Raw genomic sequence first — 14892 nt, 5'->3', positions numbered from 1 at the left:
AGGGCACATTTGTGACCTAGAAGGTCGGGCTTTTATTATACCGGCGCAGCTCCCCATTCTCTCGACGGGTTGGGGCAGACAGCAGATTGAAACGTGTTTTCCAACTGTCATATTTGGACACTTTGTCCAATGTCATTTGGTACTGAGGGAGAGTGGTCAAGATGTACCACGCCCTCCAACCGCCTGGGTTGCGGCTGAGATAGTGCATGTGAGAAAAAGCCTCCCAGCTGGGATTCAAGTCTTGCATCTCACAGGCGGCAACATACCCCAGAATGTTAGCCCATGAATTCGGGGAGAGCTGTCAGACGCCCAGGCCATAACCCCTGAGTATGGCTCTCACAGCATGGTGAAGCGGGAACCGGAGCCCTGCCAGGAATGCCGCCTCATAGCATCCAGAGTAGGCGTTGGCGTTCTCCTGGTCATCTTTCCAGGAGATGGTGCCTAGCTCAGATTTTCTCTCTCTAGGATTGGTGATTTTCTCTCTCTAGAATGTTTTGGAAACGTCCAAAATGAGGGGGGTAAATTGTGTATTTATAGAGGGGTAAAAAACAGGGGCATCCTGGTAATTTCCCCGGAATGTGAAAGGTAAAATTTTCACAGTAAAAAAAAAAAGAAAAAAAAATCTATTTCCTATGGCTGAGTGACATGTGTCACAGATGCCACGTGGCACGCCATGTCACATCTTTGAGGGGCAAATATTTTGGGTAATTTTACCCATGCCCCGTGGGTCAATCAAGTCCTGACACGTGTCATACTTTGGTTGGTCCGAATTAGACCAGTCTCCATTTGACACGTGTCCCTCCTAGAGCTTGGGAGAAAAAAACGGCCTTCAAGGGCCCAAATCCTGAGAAAGTCGTAATACGGCGCAGCCCAGCAGAGCTAGGTCAGAGTGACCTAATCAAGGGCACATTTCCCCATTACCCTACGAATAGGAGATTCCCCCATTTTCGGGATAGGAATTAATTATTACAGCAGACCCTACATTCTCTCACGTCAGAGAAGCACCTGATCTCGGATTCCGAGAAGATCTTATTTTTCATTTTTCCGCATCTTCTCCTACATACATTCAAGTACTAACTTGACCGTCGGAGGCAGAGCTCCAAACACCCGGAGTCTCCGTAGACGCAGTCGGATCAGTCCTCGAGCTGTAACTCTCCCGAGGGACAAAAATACCCAAAACAACAGTGCTCGACCAATTGAGCTAATAGGCTTGTAGAGTTTTCAAATATATATGATTCTCCAAATCAATCCTACAATACTCTATTATAAATGCATTAATGTCTTTGAGAACAATAATGCTCATGTTCCTTCTTATCATCTAACATACATACGAAGTAAAAGCAATAGATATTTGACGATTTTTGGCTAAATAAAAGAATAAACGTATACATGATTTATTTGCACATACCTCATTCTTCTCACAAGTTGCGAGACAAATTATACCACACTCCATTCACAATTAAAAAAAAAAAACAACAGCTCATAACTCGTGTTTACAACATTATGTATTTAACTTGCACAATAACAAATTAACAATCGTTTCAAAACTGTGACATATAACAATATGTAGCTCTTTTTTACACAACAAAGGAAATATTATATAGCCTTCAAATGAAGAAAACCATTACAACAACATCAGAAATGTTTGAGCAAAATAAGATGCTAATAGTTAAGCTAAAAGAGTACATAGCCGTAGTGGCTTGCTCCATGCAACACCGCCTACTACAGTGATCCCAACTATCTAAAATATTACAAGCCAAATTAGTTTTATCAAAAGCAAAAGAGGGATAATACCAAGCCATAAGGCTAAGCCTATGAGAGTTAATTGGCATTGAAGGCAGCCATCTGCCATATACTTCCTCTATTTTTTTTTTCTAGTTGACATCTATTTATTATCACGCTTGCCAACGCATGTTTTTAACGTTTAATAACTTCAATTATCAGCATTGTAAAATTATTAATATATATATATATATATATATATATATATATATATATATATATATATATATATAAAGTGGATATTAACAAAATATACATATAGACGATTCAAACAAGATCCCACATAATTATATTTTATCGTATCTATAAACCACAAAAGCGAGTCAGTGTAGTCTTTGAATAGTGTAAAAGTTAAATAGTGTCAACTAAAAAAATGGAGGAAGTAGCTGATTGCAGAAACTCAATCAACTAGCTATATATATTGTGACCCTTAAAATAATATAGCAACCTTTCTCATACACTAATGTCATACTTCCTCCGTTTTTTAATAGTTGCAACACACACTTTTTCATGGTATTTAAGAAATGTGATGTTTACATGATATAATACACTTTAAAATAGGATGAGTGATTGTTAGGAGTGTAATTTAGTGGGCCATGTGCTTTAAATAAGGGAAATAATATAGTTTTTTCCTAAAATAACTTTCCATTTATAGTGTATTGTAAGTATTGTGACATTTCCATTTTAGAGAAGTGTTGCAAGAATTAAAAAATGGAGAAAGTAATAGACATAGTGACCTTTATTTAAGTATATTGTTAGCCTTCTCCCAAAGTCTCTAAGGCCTTCAAAAGGGTAAAATTGGTCGTAAACCATAGAAACCCAATTATTTATTTATTTATTTTATCATTCTCACCTCTTTTCCATACCAAACTTCACTACTAACACTCCACAATTAATAAATCAGAAAAATAAAACAAATCAAAATTCTACTCACAACATAATTTATGTAATTTTTATCCTTGAACCTACAAAAAATTACCAGAACTAACACCATCATCAATCATATAAACCTCAAATTATACGCAAACGAAACCAAAATTGATCAAGAAAATTCTAATTGATTAACATTTTAAAATAATTAAAAATCCTAAGAAGAGAAAAACATAATGATTTGGGAAGAATCTTTTTTTTTTTTTTTTTGAGAAAAACATAATGATTTGGGAAGAATTAAATCGAATTAAAAACATAATCAATTTTTATTTATGATAGTCGAATATTTGGTAAAAATCAAAATAAAGAGTAATTGATAACTTCATTGTTATTTGTGTTTAATTCCAATTCAAAAACTGATTTGTTGAGACAATTGCAGCAGAATTTTGTTCTTCAATTGATGAATTTGCATCGTAATTTCGACGACGATGGTCGCAGAGGAGAGAGAATATAGTTGGGGCTTTTTTTTGTAATTAATGAAGGAAGGAATACTGGGTTATACGAAGTAGAATGGGTTTGTTAGATTTGGGCTGGGTAAGTACGTGTAGGGTATGGTATTTTCTTCGGACAACAACACGTAAAGCCATAAGGTCCACAATAAATTTATTGTGGACCAAGTCCACCCAAGAATTTTTGCTGGTTGGGATCTATGAAAGGTCGACAATAGTGTTAAAGCACGCAAGTCGTCATGCTGATGTGGCGACACAAGCCCCAGTATCCCAAACTAATATTATTATACTTTAGTTGTAGTCTTCTACAACTACATAATCTCATAGATGAGATGTGAAAGGCAAGTATTGATTGAAATTCCAAATAAAAAGTATTTGATTTTGAATTCTTCGCTTGTATCGTGTAGCTATTCTAATTTCTTCGTATCATGGTGCAATTTTTTATTTTTTTGCGTTTGTTGGCAGATTGTTGGGAGCCTTTAGGCAAAGAAGGGTGCAAGAGTCAATGCCACAATGCAATAGAGGTGGTTCGACATATGTACCAGATTTTTCAAACTTTAATTGTAATATATATTTTATTAATGTAGTATATATACATTGTGTTTTTCCATGGCTTATGTTAGAGAAATGATTCATTGTTTATAAATTTTTGTTCGTTTATTCACCTAGATTTCTCAAATTTTGACTCAATTCGTTTATTCACTGTTAATAGTATTCCAAGTTTAGTTAAGCTATTTCGGTTGTTAAATTACGATCACCAAACCCTTTTCATACGTAAGCTTAACTTACGCTTGTTGTCATGTGCGCCAAAATTCTTACTAAAAAGGCGCAATTCTATCAAAACCAAGACAAACAAGTGTTAGGTGAAAAAAGAGGAAAATCCTTTGATCTTGAAGATACTTAAGGTAATGTGTTCAAGCAAGCTCTTAGACAAGGTTTTTGAACACAACTTTAAGGGTTTTCCGTGCATTTTTAAAGGTTAACCTATTCAATGGAGTAAAAATCTTATTTAAGTCTAGGAAATATAATGAGATACTCAAGGTAATGTGTTAAACTTATCGTGCTGTGAATAACTTGCAGCAAAATATATTTGAGAGAGAGAGAGAGAGAGAGATGAAGGATCAAAGAATGAAGGGGTTAAGTGAGTAAACACTTTATCTATCACACTTAATTTGTTTTCAAAAAAGTAGAATTCAACAGAAAGATTTTGGGAGCGAAAGAGATGGTGCACACCCTCTTTAAAGTATAAAATTAATAAAATTATCACTGTATAAACTAACGTGTGCAATATACAATTTTTAAGGAAATGCACAGTACTAAGAGACACAATAAATACCAATTCACTACACTACATCAAACAATAGGCTCTGCTACTACCGTTTGCGTACAACCTGAGCAATATACCCGTTCAAAAGTATCCAATTGACATAAGCCTAATTTACGTCCATTTTTATAATCTTCAAAATAATAACATACAATTAACGTTAACTAAATTACATATTGTAGCGTTGGGGGCCCACGCACTACGACTAGTTACTTAAAAAACAATGGTCAAAGTTAAAAGTCAAACGTGTCAATTGTTTAAGAACGTAGGGAGTAAATCATTTAGAACATCCAGCTATACAAAACTAGTCTATATATGTACTTGACATGAAACTCCATGAAGCTGCATTTGTGAGCATGATTTTCTGAAAATGTAGACAAGTTAATCTACAAACACTGAAACACCTATACAAAAACCCCAAGGTTTTAAGGTTTTTCTTCTATTCCTCCGTCAAAAAAGTTTCTGAAGCCACGACAGGAAAATCTTTGCTAGTGAAGGAAGGACCCTTGAAGTACTCCGGCAACTATAATGGTGCCATTTCTGTGCACTCGGATGTTATACATGTCATATGATGCTGGAATTAAGGAACAGCACGATAGGTTCTTACAAGATACCTCTCAAGTCTCAAATATTCTCCAACTTGATGAAGGGGAGCTATGCCGACAACTTTCTTGCATTTTCAACAGCTTTTACATAGAAATAGAGTCTCCAAAGAGTTACGTTTTCCTGCATTACAGCAACGAATTACAATTTCATAGAAGTCCAATATAAGGCATGCATTTACAACACAAAGCACTGAGACTACCTGTTCTTCAAGATCAATAAAAATCTTATCAAGAGAGACAGTATCTGATGACTTTTTGTGGTTGATGATTTCCAAAATTCGATCTAGATTTTTTGCTGGAAGTTTCTCGATCAGCTTTTGAAGATGTTGCTTCTCTTGTTGAGTCATAGGCCTTCAAGACACAAAATCACAAAGTAAGCATTATCTGCAGTTTTCTGTTACATGGAAAGACACGTAAAATCAACCATTCTGCATATCTAATCACTCTCGGAGCTGAGAACACCATCCCGCTCAATTCATTACCCAAAATAAGCTAACTGATAAAAGCTTGGACACAAGTATCATGCATTATAAAAATGAATCTCACTAACCCCTAAAATCAACTAAAAGTATACAAAATGATGCTGAGTATCTTGAAACAATACATTGAGATAAGTAACCCAACAACAATTAACATAATGACATTTATATTTAAATATTAGTAAATAAATGTGATCAAAGCTAGTTTGTAAATAAAGTACAAAGTTAAAATGATGGTGAGGCTCGAACTTGTGAATTCAAAGTCACAAGGTGACTTATCGACCATCTTCACCAAGCCTGCCTGGTTCTTTATGGCCTAGTACATATAACTAACCAGAGTAAGCTACATGTACATTAGTATATGTTATTCAACTAGGTTTTACTGAATTCATTGCCTTGTTGGATTTTAAAAGGCCATATACCACCAATAAGGATTTGCAGAACTCTTAACTCATAATATATCAGCCTTTATCTTATTATTATGGTCCAAATAATCAACATATACTATCCTGTAGCATACTACCACATATTCCATTACCATCCAGCTTTAATATATGCAATCTATGAAAATGGCATTGTCCTGCACTTCCTAATATCATGCAATCTTTAATCCTCCAATCACATATACACAAAAATCCTTCCACTCTGTGGAAACCTCAGCATAGTAGATGCATTTGATTTCACAACCAAGAAGTCTGCTATACAATAATTTCTGTCTCACAAACGCCTGGAAACACCTAGGTTATTCACCGTCTAACACTACTTTTCTGATACATTCACTAGGAATCATTCAGTCAACCATCCAAAGACACTTCTCTATCAGTTTTACCAGCTGTGATTTGATCAAGCATCATCCTCCCTGGTGTCAATCTTATGAAATATGCATCCTTCCCAATCCAACACAAGGAGAAAACAAATATAAAATACTGAATCTAAATCGAGCACACAACCGTCAGAGGACTATGCCACCATAAGAACTAATGATTTTAACATTGAGAAGCCTCATCACTCACTTTCCTGTATATCAATAAATCTCTGTTTTCCCCAGTTTTTAATTTTCTTTTCCCTTTTTTCAAAAGATTTTTCACTGCAATATTAACCTGTTAATATGAACAGCTCCGTGATCAAAATAATTATACACTGATTCATAAGGCTTACTATACTTGTAAAGCATGTACAAAGCAACAAAATGAGTCTATAAGAAAAGAGTCAATCTCATACATGACCATTTAAAAAAGGAGACGCACAATGTAAAGGTTAATTTACTACAAACACACACATTCCTAGGATTATGTATACAGGTGTCGTAATGTTTAGCATTAAAATTTGCTACAAATTCCAGACATAACCTTATCCATGCATCCAGGTGGTTGTCAAAGAATTTTACCCAATCAAAGAGTCCAAATCAGCGGTTTGCATAACGCTCCAAATTGCTTGTATTTACACATGTGTTTCATCCTCAAAAGCGCAGGAAAAAGATTATTTAAAAACTGAGTATCCGATCAACAACAGAAATCAGGAGCCTCTGGCAGCAATTTCTCACCATCAAACACTTACATCTAAGGTGTTATGCAATAATTCATATCAAACCATCCAAGGAAGGATCATTGGTATGGAAGCCTCAACAAAATGGTATGGAAGCTCCAATAAAATATTTAATTAAAAAAAAATTATTCTACTATGATGGTCTCAGTAGAGAATTAGACATGCATCACTGACGAATTTTATCTCAAACAATTTTAAACATTCTGTCCTGTATATACTTCAAAAGTTGTACTTTATTAATTTATGCTACAATTATAGGATTCTTCAAAGTTCAAACCCCATATTATGAAATTTGAAATCAAATCACACACAAAATTATTCAGTATAATTACATGATTAACTACACAATAGTAGAGGGATTGAGCAACTGTAATCAAACGTTATTCATATTTGCACTCCAATGTAAAATTACATACCTAAACTTTGAAACTATCGTGTACAGCAAATCTTCAAGCTGCTTTTCCATGTGATTTAGCTGTGTAAGGCAACAAAGAATATCTCAACTTTTCCATGACACTTATACACTGTCATATTACAACTGAGTCACTGATATAAGGCCAACTTTAACAGGTTATATAAGATATAACTCAAGGAAGTAAAGTACATTACCCAATTCTCATGCAAAGAGGAGCAAAACTCAAGTTTTTCAAAAACTAACCATTACAAGTAGTTCATCAGATTGTTTGATCATTGTCTCTTCAACCAGGATAGGGTCACTCTCTAAGAGTACTTTTAAATCTTCACATGCCTGGAATAAAGCACAAAGAGTCAAAGTGCACTGACATGAATAACTGCTCAATTCCACAGATAAAAGAATAAAGAACACAAAGTCAAAACAAAGTGTTCAGATAGCATGAATAGGTATATAAAGAAGACAAAATAGAGTAGATGGTATGCAAGCCGAGTTTATCCCTTGCATTACATAGTTTAATTTATGAACTACTCCCTCATTTTTTATTAAGTGCATCACTTTCCTAGATCGGCCATCTTTTAATAAGTGCATCACTTCCCTTTTTGGACATCTTCCTATATTTTTTTGTTACACCTTTCTCCTCACATGGTCCTCACCCTACTTTATTATTATTATTATTATTACTATCATTTTTCTCCTCTCACATGCCTTACTTTTTCATAAAAATAATTACCCCACTATCTCTTTTCTTTAATTTTTAATTCCTCAAGAAACCCCACTTACAAAATATTTTACTCCATTCAACTCACCCTCCTAAAACTATGTGCCAATCCAACCGATACATTTACAAAAAACAGAGGGAGTAGTAAATAATCAACATATCATCGATTCCCAGAATAATTCAACAGAATCAGAAACTAGAGCTTCTTACATCCGTTTCTTTCTCAGAATATCTACTTTCATCAATTAAAAGTTTTTCTTTAGCATTTGAAGATGATGTCTTGAGCTTCTTGCAATGCAAAGTAGTTGAATTCCCAATAATGGGAGCTTTCCCACTTGAAATCTCCCTTCTTTTGTAAATCAGGCAGGAAATAACATGGCGAATGCGCATTACAGGATCAAACACCTGCATTTCAAAAATCATTTATAAAATAATCACTTATAAGATTATTAAAAACTGATAAGATATTGTTTGATAAAAAAGTTCTTGAAATTTGATATAAAACCCTTCATCAGTGTGATGGGAATTTGGGAGGATTGGTGTGTGAGCTTTCCGATAAAATTAGAGGGGGAAAATAACGATTCCCCAATTCCAAATATAGGAAAAAGAAAACGAAGGCACGTAGAGGGTGGCAAATAATTCAGATCTGATTGGGCTTGAGCCATATTCGAATGTAATTCAGTTAACTCAATGAGATCAAATCTCTCATAATTTACAGTAGAGTGATAAAATGTAAACTAATTGGTCGTACAAGTTTTAAATCCTATTTATGATATTGCATTCATTTTTGAACTCAAAATAAAGGAGCTCACTTTTACCATTAATAGTATGTAAGAGGTCTATTGACAAATCAATTTTCATTAAAAACAAAAAAATCAAGTAAATCAAATTAAAATTCAGCTCTATTAGGATCAAGTGAATTTTCATTCAGCTAAAAATTGGATGATCTAGTTCCAAGTATGGGTCAGGTAATAATGAGCTAGCTAAAATGCATAATAGGTTCTTGTTCCTCTGAAAATAACTATGTGATGCAATCCGAAGAAGCACCCTGCATTCACAAAAATGGTTAACTAAACATCTGTTGATGCACTTGTTTTATGTTTTATAAATAACTTAAAGCAACATTTTTTTATAAACATCTAATTCCTTAGAGGGAGAAAAATAGTACTTCACTTGGATTTTTTAAGATAACCAAAATATAGCTTTGAGGAAAACAGCAAATGGAAAGAGTCATATTGAGAGAAACTACAGGAAAATAGATCAACATATGCACTTCAACAGCTCAGTGTATTGTGCTATGACCGTAACCTGGGTAACCTCTCTCTTTCAACAAGTTATCCAGTCAAACAACTAACCTTTACAGCCAATCAATTGCTCTTTAATAAGTTTATACAAACACTCTTCAGTCTGCTCTCAGTTTCTTCCACCCAAGCGCACACCATTTGTACCTTTGAATGACTCAATATTTGAATGACCGACCCACCAACCCTAAAATATTGATGTCAAACCTACCTGACCGACTGACTAGGAAATAAAAAACAAAAACAAAACACGGAGGTTATTAAAGGATAATTAGGTGACAGATCAGGTCAGGTGGCCTATCTACTCCTTTATAAATAATCTGCTGCCCCCCCCCCCCCCCCTCCCCCAATAAAAAAAAAAAAAATAAATAAAAAAAAATAGAAAAGAAAAAAAAAAAACAAAATGACAATTCCTTTTGTTGTTTGCCAGTTACATGGTTTTACAAACTCCTTTAGTGTAGGAATAATTACATGTAGCCTATAAAAAGTCTTAATATGAAAGAATTAACTTTTTGGAAAGCTATTAAAATTAGCTTCCTATTCTCATTAGGAAAGTTAAAGAAGTTTATTTATAGTTTTCTATTGGAAAAATTGATTAAAATAATCCAACCCTTAAGTGGTTCGCTCTTAACAATCCAACCTTTTGCACTCATTCGTTTTTAATGATCCCAACAGGTAAGTTACCTACTATATCCGGTCACTTGTCCACATGCCTTTGTATAATATATTCAATTTTTATTTCTTATCAATTTAAAAATAAAGAATAAAAAAATATAAATAAAAAAAAAAATTTGGCCATTTCTCTCTCTTCCCATCCACCGTGTGCCATCCTCTTCTTCCATAACCACACAAAGCTCCACCCTCATCATTCTTACTCCACCCTTAAAACAGCCCCCCCCTGCACACCACAGCCACCTTTTCTCTCCTCCTCCCTAAAACCACCACGCCAACTCCCCTTCTCTTCTTTCTCTAATCACTTTATCTCTTATCCTCCATGAACTTCTTCTCAACCAGACCACCATCTTGGCATCTTCCTCTTGTCTCACCTTCTGTTTCCTCCTTACTGAACCCACACAGCCACACTTAATAAGCGCAACAACGACCCCCACCACCTCTCCCACCCAAATTACACAACACTTGAGCATGATAGAACAACTTCGAGCAACAAGTACTCTTTTTTTTTTCGAAAGAGTGCATCAATTACTCTAATTTATGTCACAATTTCAGTATTGATCTATTTAGAGACATATATTATTGGGATTTTTTATTCATTTAGTACATAAAAATGGTGGTGTAAATGGTAAGGTGGTGGTGGTGGTTTTTGAATTTTTTATTCATTAGTAAGCATGGTAAAGTGGTGGTAATAAATGAAGATGATTTGGTAAGAGGAGGGATGATTTGGTGAAGTGGATGAAGCTGCAGGTGAGGGTCATGGTTGTGAACTGTGTGGGGAAGGAGAATATACGGTCGATGTGGGTGGTGGGATGAACATAATGGTGGTTTGAAAGGGGTTGGAAATGGTCAAAAAGGTGCTGATGGTAGTCAAAAGAATTTTTTTTTAAATAAAAAAGAATTACCCATTGTTCAAGTCACCGGTTACTTTGGACCATTAAAAGTCAATAGGTATAAAAGGTTGGATTATTATGGGGTGTATGGCTAAAAGGTTGGATTATTAGAATCAAAATTTCCTTTTCTATTCACATTAGGTGAGCTATATACAAAGTAATTATCTTCCTAGGTCATTTAGGAGTCCAGTTTTGTAGCCTCTAAAAGGCCACGAACTTACGATGTTTTAGTTAGATAAATGAGTATATGAAAATAGAGCTTTTGCATAAATTCAGCTTTAATAAGCCAAATAACATAAATAGTAAGTTCTGTTAAATTGATGGACTGCGATCGATAAAAGACCCTTTTACCTTGGTTTGTGAAATATATGCTTCTACATATTAACCCTAACCATAACATATACCACTTCAACTCATCCATCTTAGTTCAAAGGGTTCTAAATTTCAGATCTTGATTCTAAACCTTTCATTAAGTGGTGAGTTATGTCTTAAATTTGCTTTGGGCATCTCCTTGATAATTTATGGAACCAAGGCCCATAGATCCAACACACTGCCACTATGCCTTGCTAATTATAAGACAAAGAGCACATTTTTCTGCTTTTTTGTGCAGTTAAATTATGATTTTGGTGATGTAGCATTTGAGAACATTTAAGCCTAATTACTTTAGATTTCAGGAGTAAGATCAGAGTTTAGACTTAATATGGCTGAAATATAAAAAGTTTGCTTAGATTTATGTAAGTACTCATAATGTGCTTATGCTAATGCAAAATGATTGCAAACCTACTCCACATCATGTGTTATCCTGATCTTGACAGCTTTAGAGACTTAGAGTCAACACAAATGTAATCTTTATACTGACAAATTTCCCCACATAATTGTGTATACTTCTGCCATTTTGTATTAGCTTTGTGGAATATTCTAGAATCTAAGCACAAATATTCTTAATGGGCATAGGCCAATGCTAGCTGCAAAACATGTCAGTTGTTATAGACACACCAAAAAAGTTAACAAAGATAGTGAAACTGGTTAATTTGCAAGACAACCAATAGAAGTAAAAATCAAATATAACCTAAATAATAGTCTCTTTTGAAAATCCCCTTAACTTGTCTTAAAAGAAAAAATATAAACATTAAGGACTTGCGGTTGTTCGCGTAAATATCTTGAATTACATATTGCTAGTAAACTTCTATATATTTTAAGTCAAGTAAATTAGTAAAAATTTTACTCCCTCCATCCCTATTTAGTTAACACGATTTCACCATTACAGAGTTTTAGGCATATTAATTGACTTCAACATATTTTCACGTGAGTTGATAAAAAAATAGTAATTGACTTCAATATATACAGTAAAACAGTAATTCAACAATAGAACACCCACATAAAAACAAGGAAGATATCAAGAGGTACCTCATCAACTTCTTGTGTTAAAGTGCTAATGCTCTGCCTCAATGAAGACTTCAACAATTCCCTTTTGACATCAGGAATAACATTTTCTAAGCTGTTGCTGAATAAGGAAGAAGCATAAGAAAAAGTATCTGTTCCTTTGCTACTCTCCAGTACATCCGATGATACTATAGCAGCTTCTTTAGTTCTGGGAGGATAAGGCATAAAATTGTCAACTTGAGTTAACAAATCTGCTATCTCACACATGTAGAAACCAAATAAATCTGGTCCTATCCTGTTCTGCTGGCCCCGATCTTCCAAATCTACTGAACCTTCCAGCATAATAAATATAAGAATCCTACATTCAAGGTAATGTTAGCAACAAAGTTATAAACAATGTATGATCCAAAAAAACCAGTGTAGACATAAAAATTTGTAAATTACTGGTGTCATATTTATCTAAAAACAGAAAAATATCACAAATTGAGTTGTTGATATTTCAAAGATTTAAGGAATATAACTATCTGGCTCTCCAACCCACGACTTGCAATATAATAAGGATAACTCCTAGGGTTTCAAAACTGACAAGTCACAAAGACCCAATCACCTACCTACTACCAAATTGTAGATATGTAGCATGGTATAAGTCGATAAGACCTGGTATCGCAAACACATACTTAACCCTAACCATTAGAGAGAAGATTCAATAGATTTACAAGTGTAACCCCCAATATTCATATTAATAAAATATTTGATTCCATATTTCTTGCTCCATTACTAAACTTGATGAAAATGATAAAGCTTTTTGCATCTAATTGGTTCTGCTATTTAATACTTAGGTGTTTTTTCCCTAATCATAAGAAGCAAGCTTATATGTTGACTAATGGATTATATAAATTTCTTTTTGCCCTTATTTTTTTACATTTCAAATACAATCATATAGGCTTCATTTATAGAAACAACAAATAAATTATCAATTGGGCAAACAATAGTAAACATGTCAATATACTAAATCTTTAATTTTATAATTTCAATATACCACGTAATATTTTGACTTTCATTCGTCAATGCATAATTTTGAACAATTTCAGAAATCGATCAAAATATTACTAAACAAAGAAAATGGCAACAATTGCAATTTAGGAGAAACTAAACTACAACCAGGCCCGTCCCTGAGCGAGGTCAGGAGGGGCGGCCGCCATGCCCAGGGAAAAAAAGGTCCATTATCATAGTTCCATTCTAGTATTAAAGGGCTCTGCAACCCAATAGCAACAAAATTTAATTAATTATCGAATTAGGCTTGAAAAATCACATGATTTAAGGTAGAAACGGTCCAATTTCATAGTTCTATCCTAACATTAAAGGAAAATTTAATTCAAATATCAAATAATGCTCGAAAAATCACATAATTTTCTTCTCAACCAACAAAATTGCACTTTATGATTTTTCATATTATAACGAATAGTTCAATAATCAACTTCAGAATAACCTTAAATTGACTATACTCGACAATAAAATTAACAATAAACCCTAGATAGTGAAATTGATATTCAATGAATACGAAAAGAAATAACATCTTACCTCAGAAGCTGCTACAATGGAGGATAGTGATTTCAGAAGTCGACTCAATGGAGATTGGAGAGTGTGTAGTGCGCTTCAATGGGAAACCGAGAGAGAGAGCGGGAACTGAGGACAGATCACAGATGTCCACGTGCTTCTTTTTATTACTCCGTCTACTTATGCAATACCGTAAACATTTTTGTTTTGCAGCAGTTTTTGAATTAAACTGATGCAGCAATACCGTCTACTTATTCGCTTATTCCTTCCCTTATTTATGTTCGTTTTGACTTTGAGGGTGTTTGGTAGGTGTATTTTTTAGGTTGGAAACGGATTTAATTAAACTGATACTGTTATCGTGTATTTGGTTTGAATAGGGTTGTATCAGACCGAATCATACCAGACCGATCCGGACTGAAGATCGAAAATTAGAATTTTAAGAATAAAAAACCGGACCGATTAAGCTAGGACCAAAATCGGACCGGACCGACAGAATTGGTCCAAAACCTAGACCGGACCGCTTTGGACCGATTAAGAATTTTTTTTAAAAGAATTCTATTTTTTTTTAATAATTTTATGGAAAACTCGAAAAAAGTAAAACTTTAACGTCTTTTTTTGTATATTTAATACAAAAAGCTCATAAATTTAAAGTTTTATAAGGTTATTAAGGATAATTTTAACCATTATTTAAGATTTCACGTATATTTATCATAAAAAAAATCGATCCGGTCCAAGACTTGTTTTTATAGGGTTTTGGACTGGACCGGACCGAACCGAAAAAATACATTTCTAGACCCGAAGACCGGTCTGGGGTCGGTCCGAGGTGGTCCGATCCATTT

At 34.2% G+C, this 14892-nt stretch overlaps 1 protein-coding gene across 1 annotated transcript; it reads right to left on the bottom strand.

Moving 5' to 3' along the window:
- Positions 1-4583: 4583 nt before the first annotated feature.
- LOC145563834 (uncharacterized) lies at positions 4584-14277 on the bottom strand. Its single transcript, XM_081624255.1, has 7 exons — positions 14078-14277; positions 12521-12854; positions 8458-8652; positions 7773-7862; positions 7531-7589; positions 5291-5441; positions 4584-5211 (listed from the first exon to the last, which is right to left on the bottom strand). Exons 2-7 carry the CDS (start codon positions 12836-12838, stop codon positions 5140-5142), a joined length of 885 nt encoding a protein of 294 aa, XP_081480381.1. The 5' UTR covers positions 12839-12854; positions 14078-14277; the 3' UTR covers positions 4584-5139.
- Between the last annotated feature and the right edge of the window lie 615 nt (positions 14278-14892).

The sequence above is a fragment of the Chenopodium album genome, chromosome 10, assembly GCF_948465745.1.
Source record: "Chenopodium album chromosome 10, dcCheAlbu1.1, whole genome shotgun sequence".
In the NCBI taxonomy this organism is placed as follows: domain Eukaryota; kingdom Viridiplantae; phylum Streptophyta; class Magnoliopsida; order Caryophyllales; family Amaranthaceae; genus Chenopodium; species Chenopodium album.
This window is presented reverse-complemented; position numbering and strand designations above follow the sequence as displayed.

Coding starts and splice junctions, on each gene's coding strand:
- LOC145563834 (XM_081624255.1), bottom strand. CDS start 12,838: ATGCTGGAAGGTTCAGTAGATTTGGAAGATCGGGGCCAGCAGAACAGG. Junction 7,590..7,772: donor CTGATGAACTACTTGTAATG/GTTAGTTTTTGA, acceptor TGCCTTACACAG/CTAAATCACATGGAAAAGCA. Junction 5,212..5,290: donor TTATTGATCTTGAAGAACAG/GTAGTCTCAGTG, acceptor GCTGTAATGCAG/GAAAACGTAACTCTTTGGAG.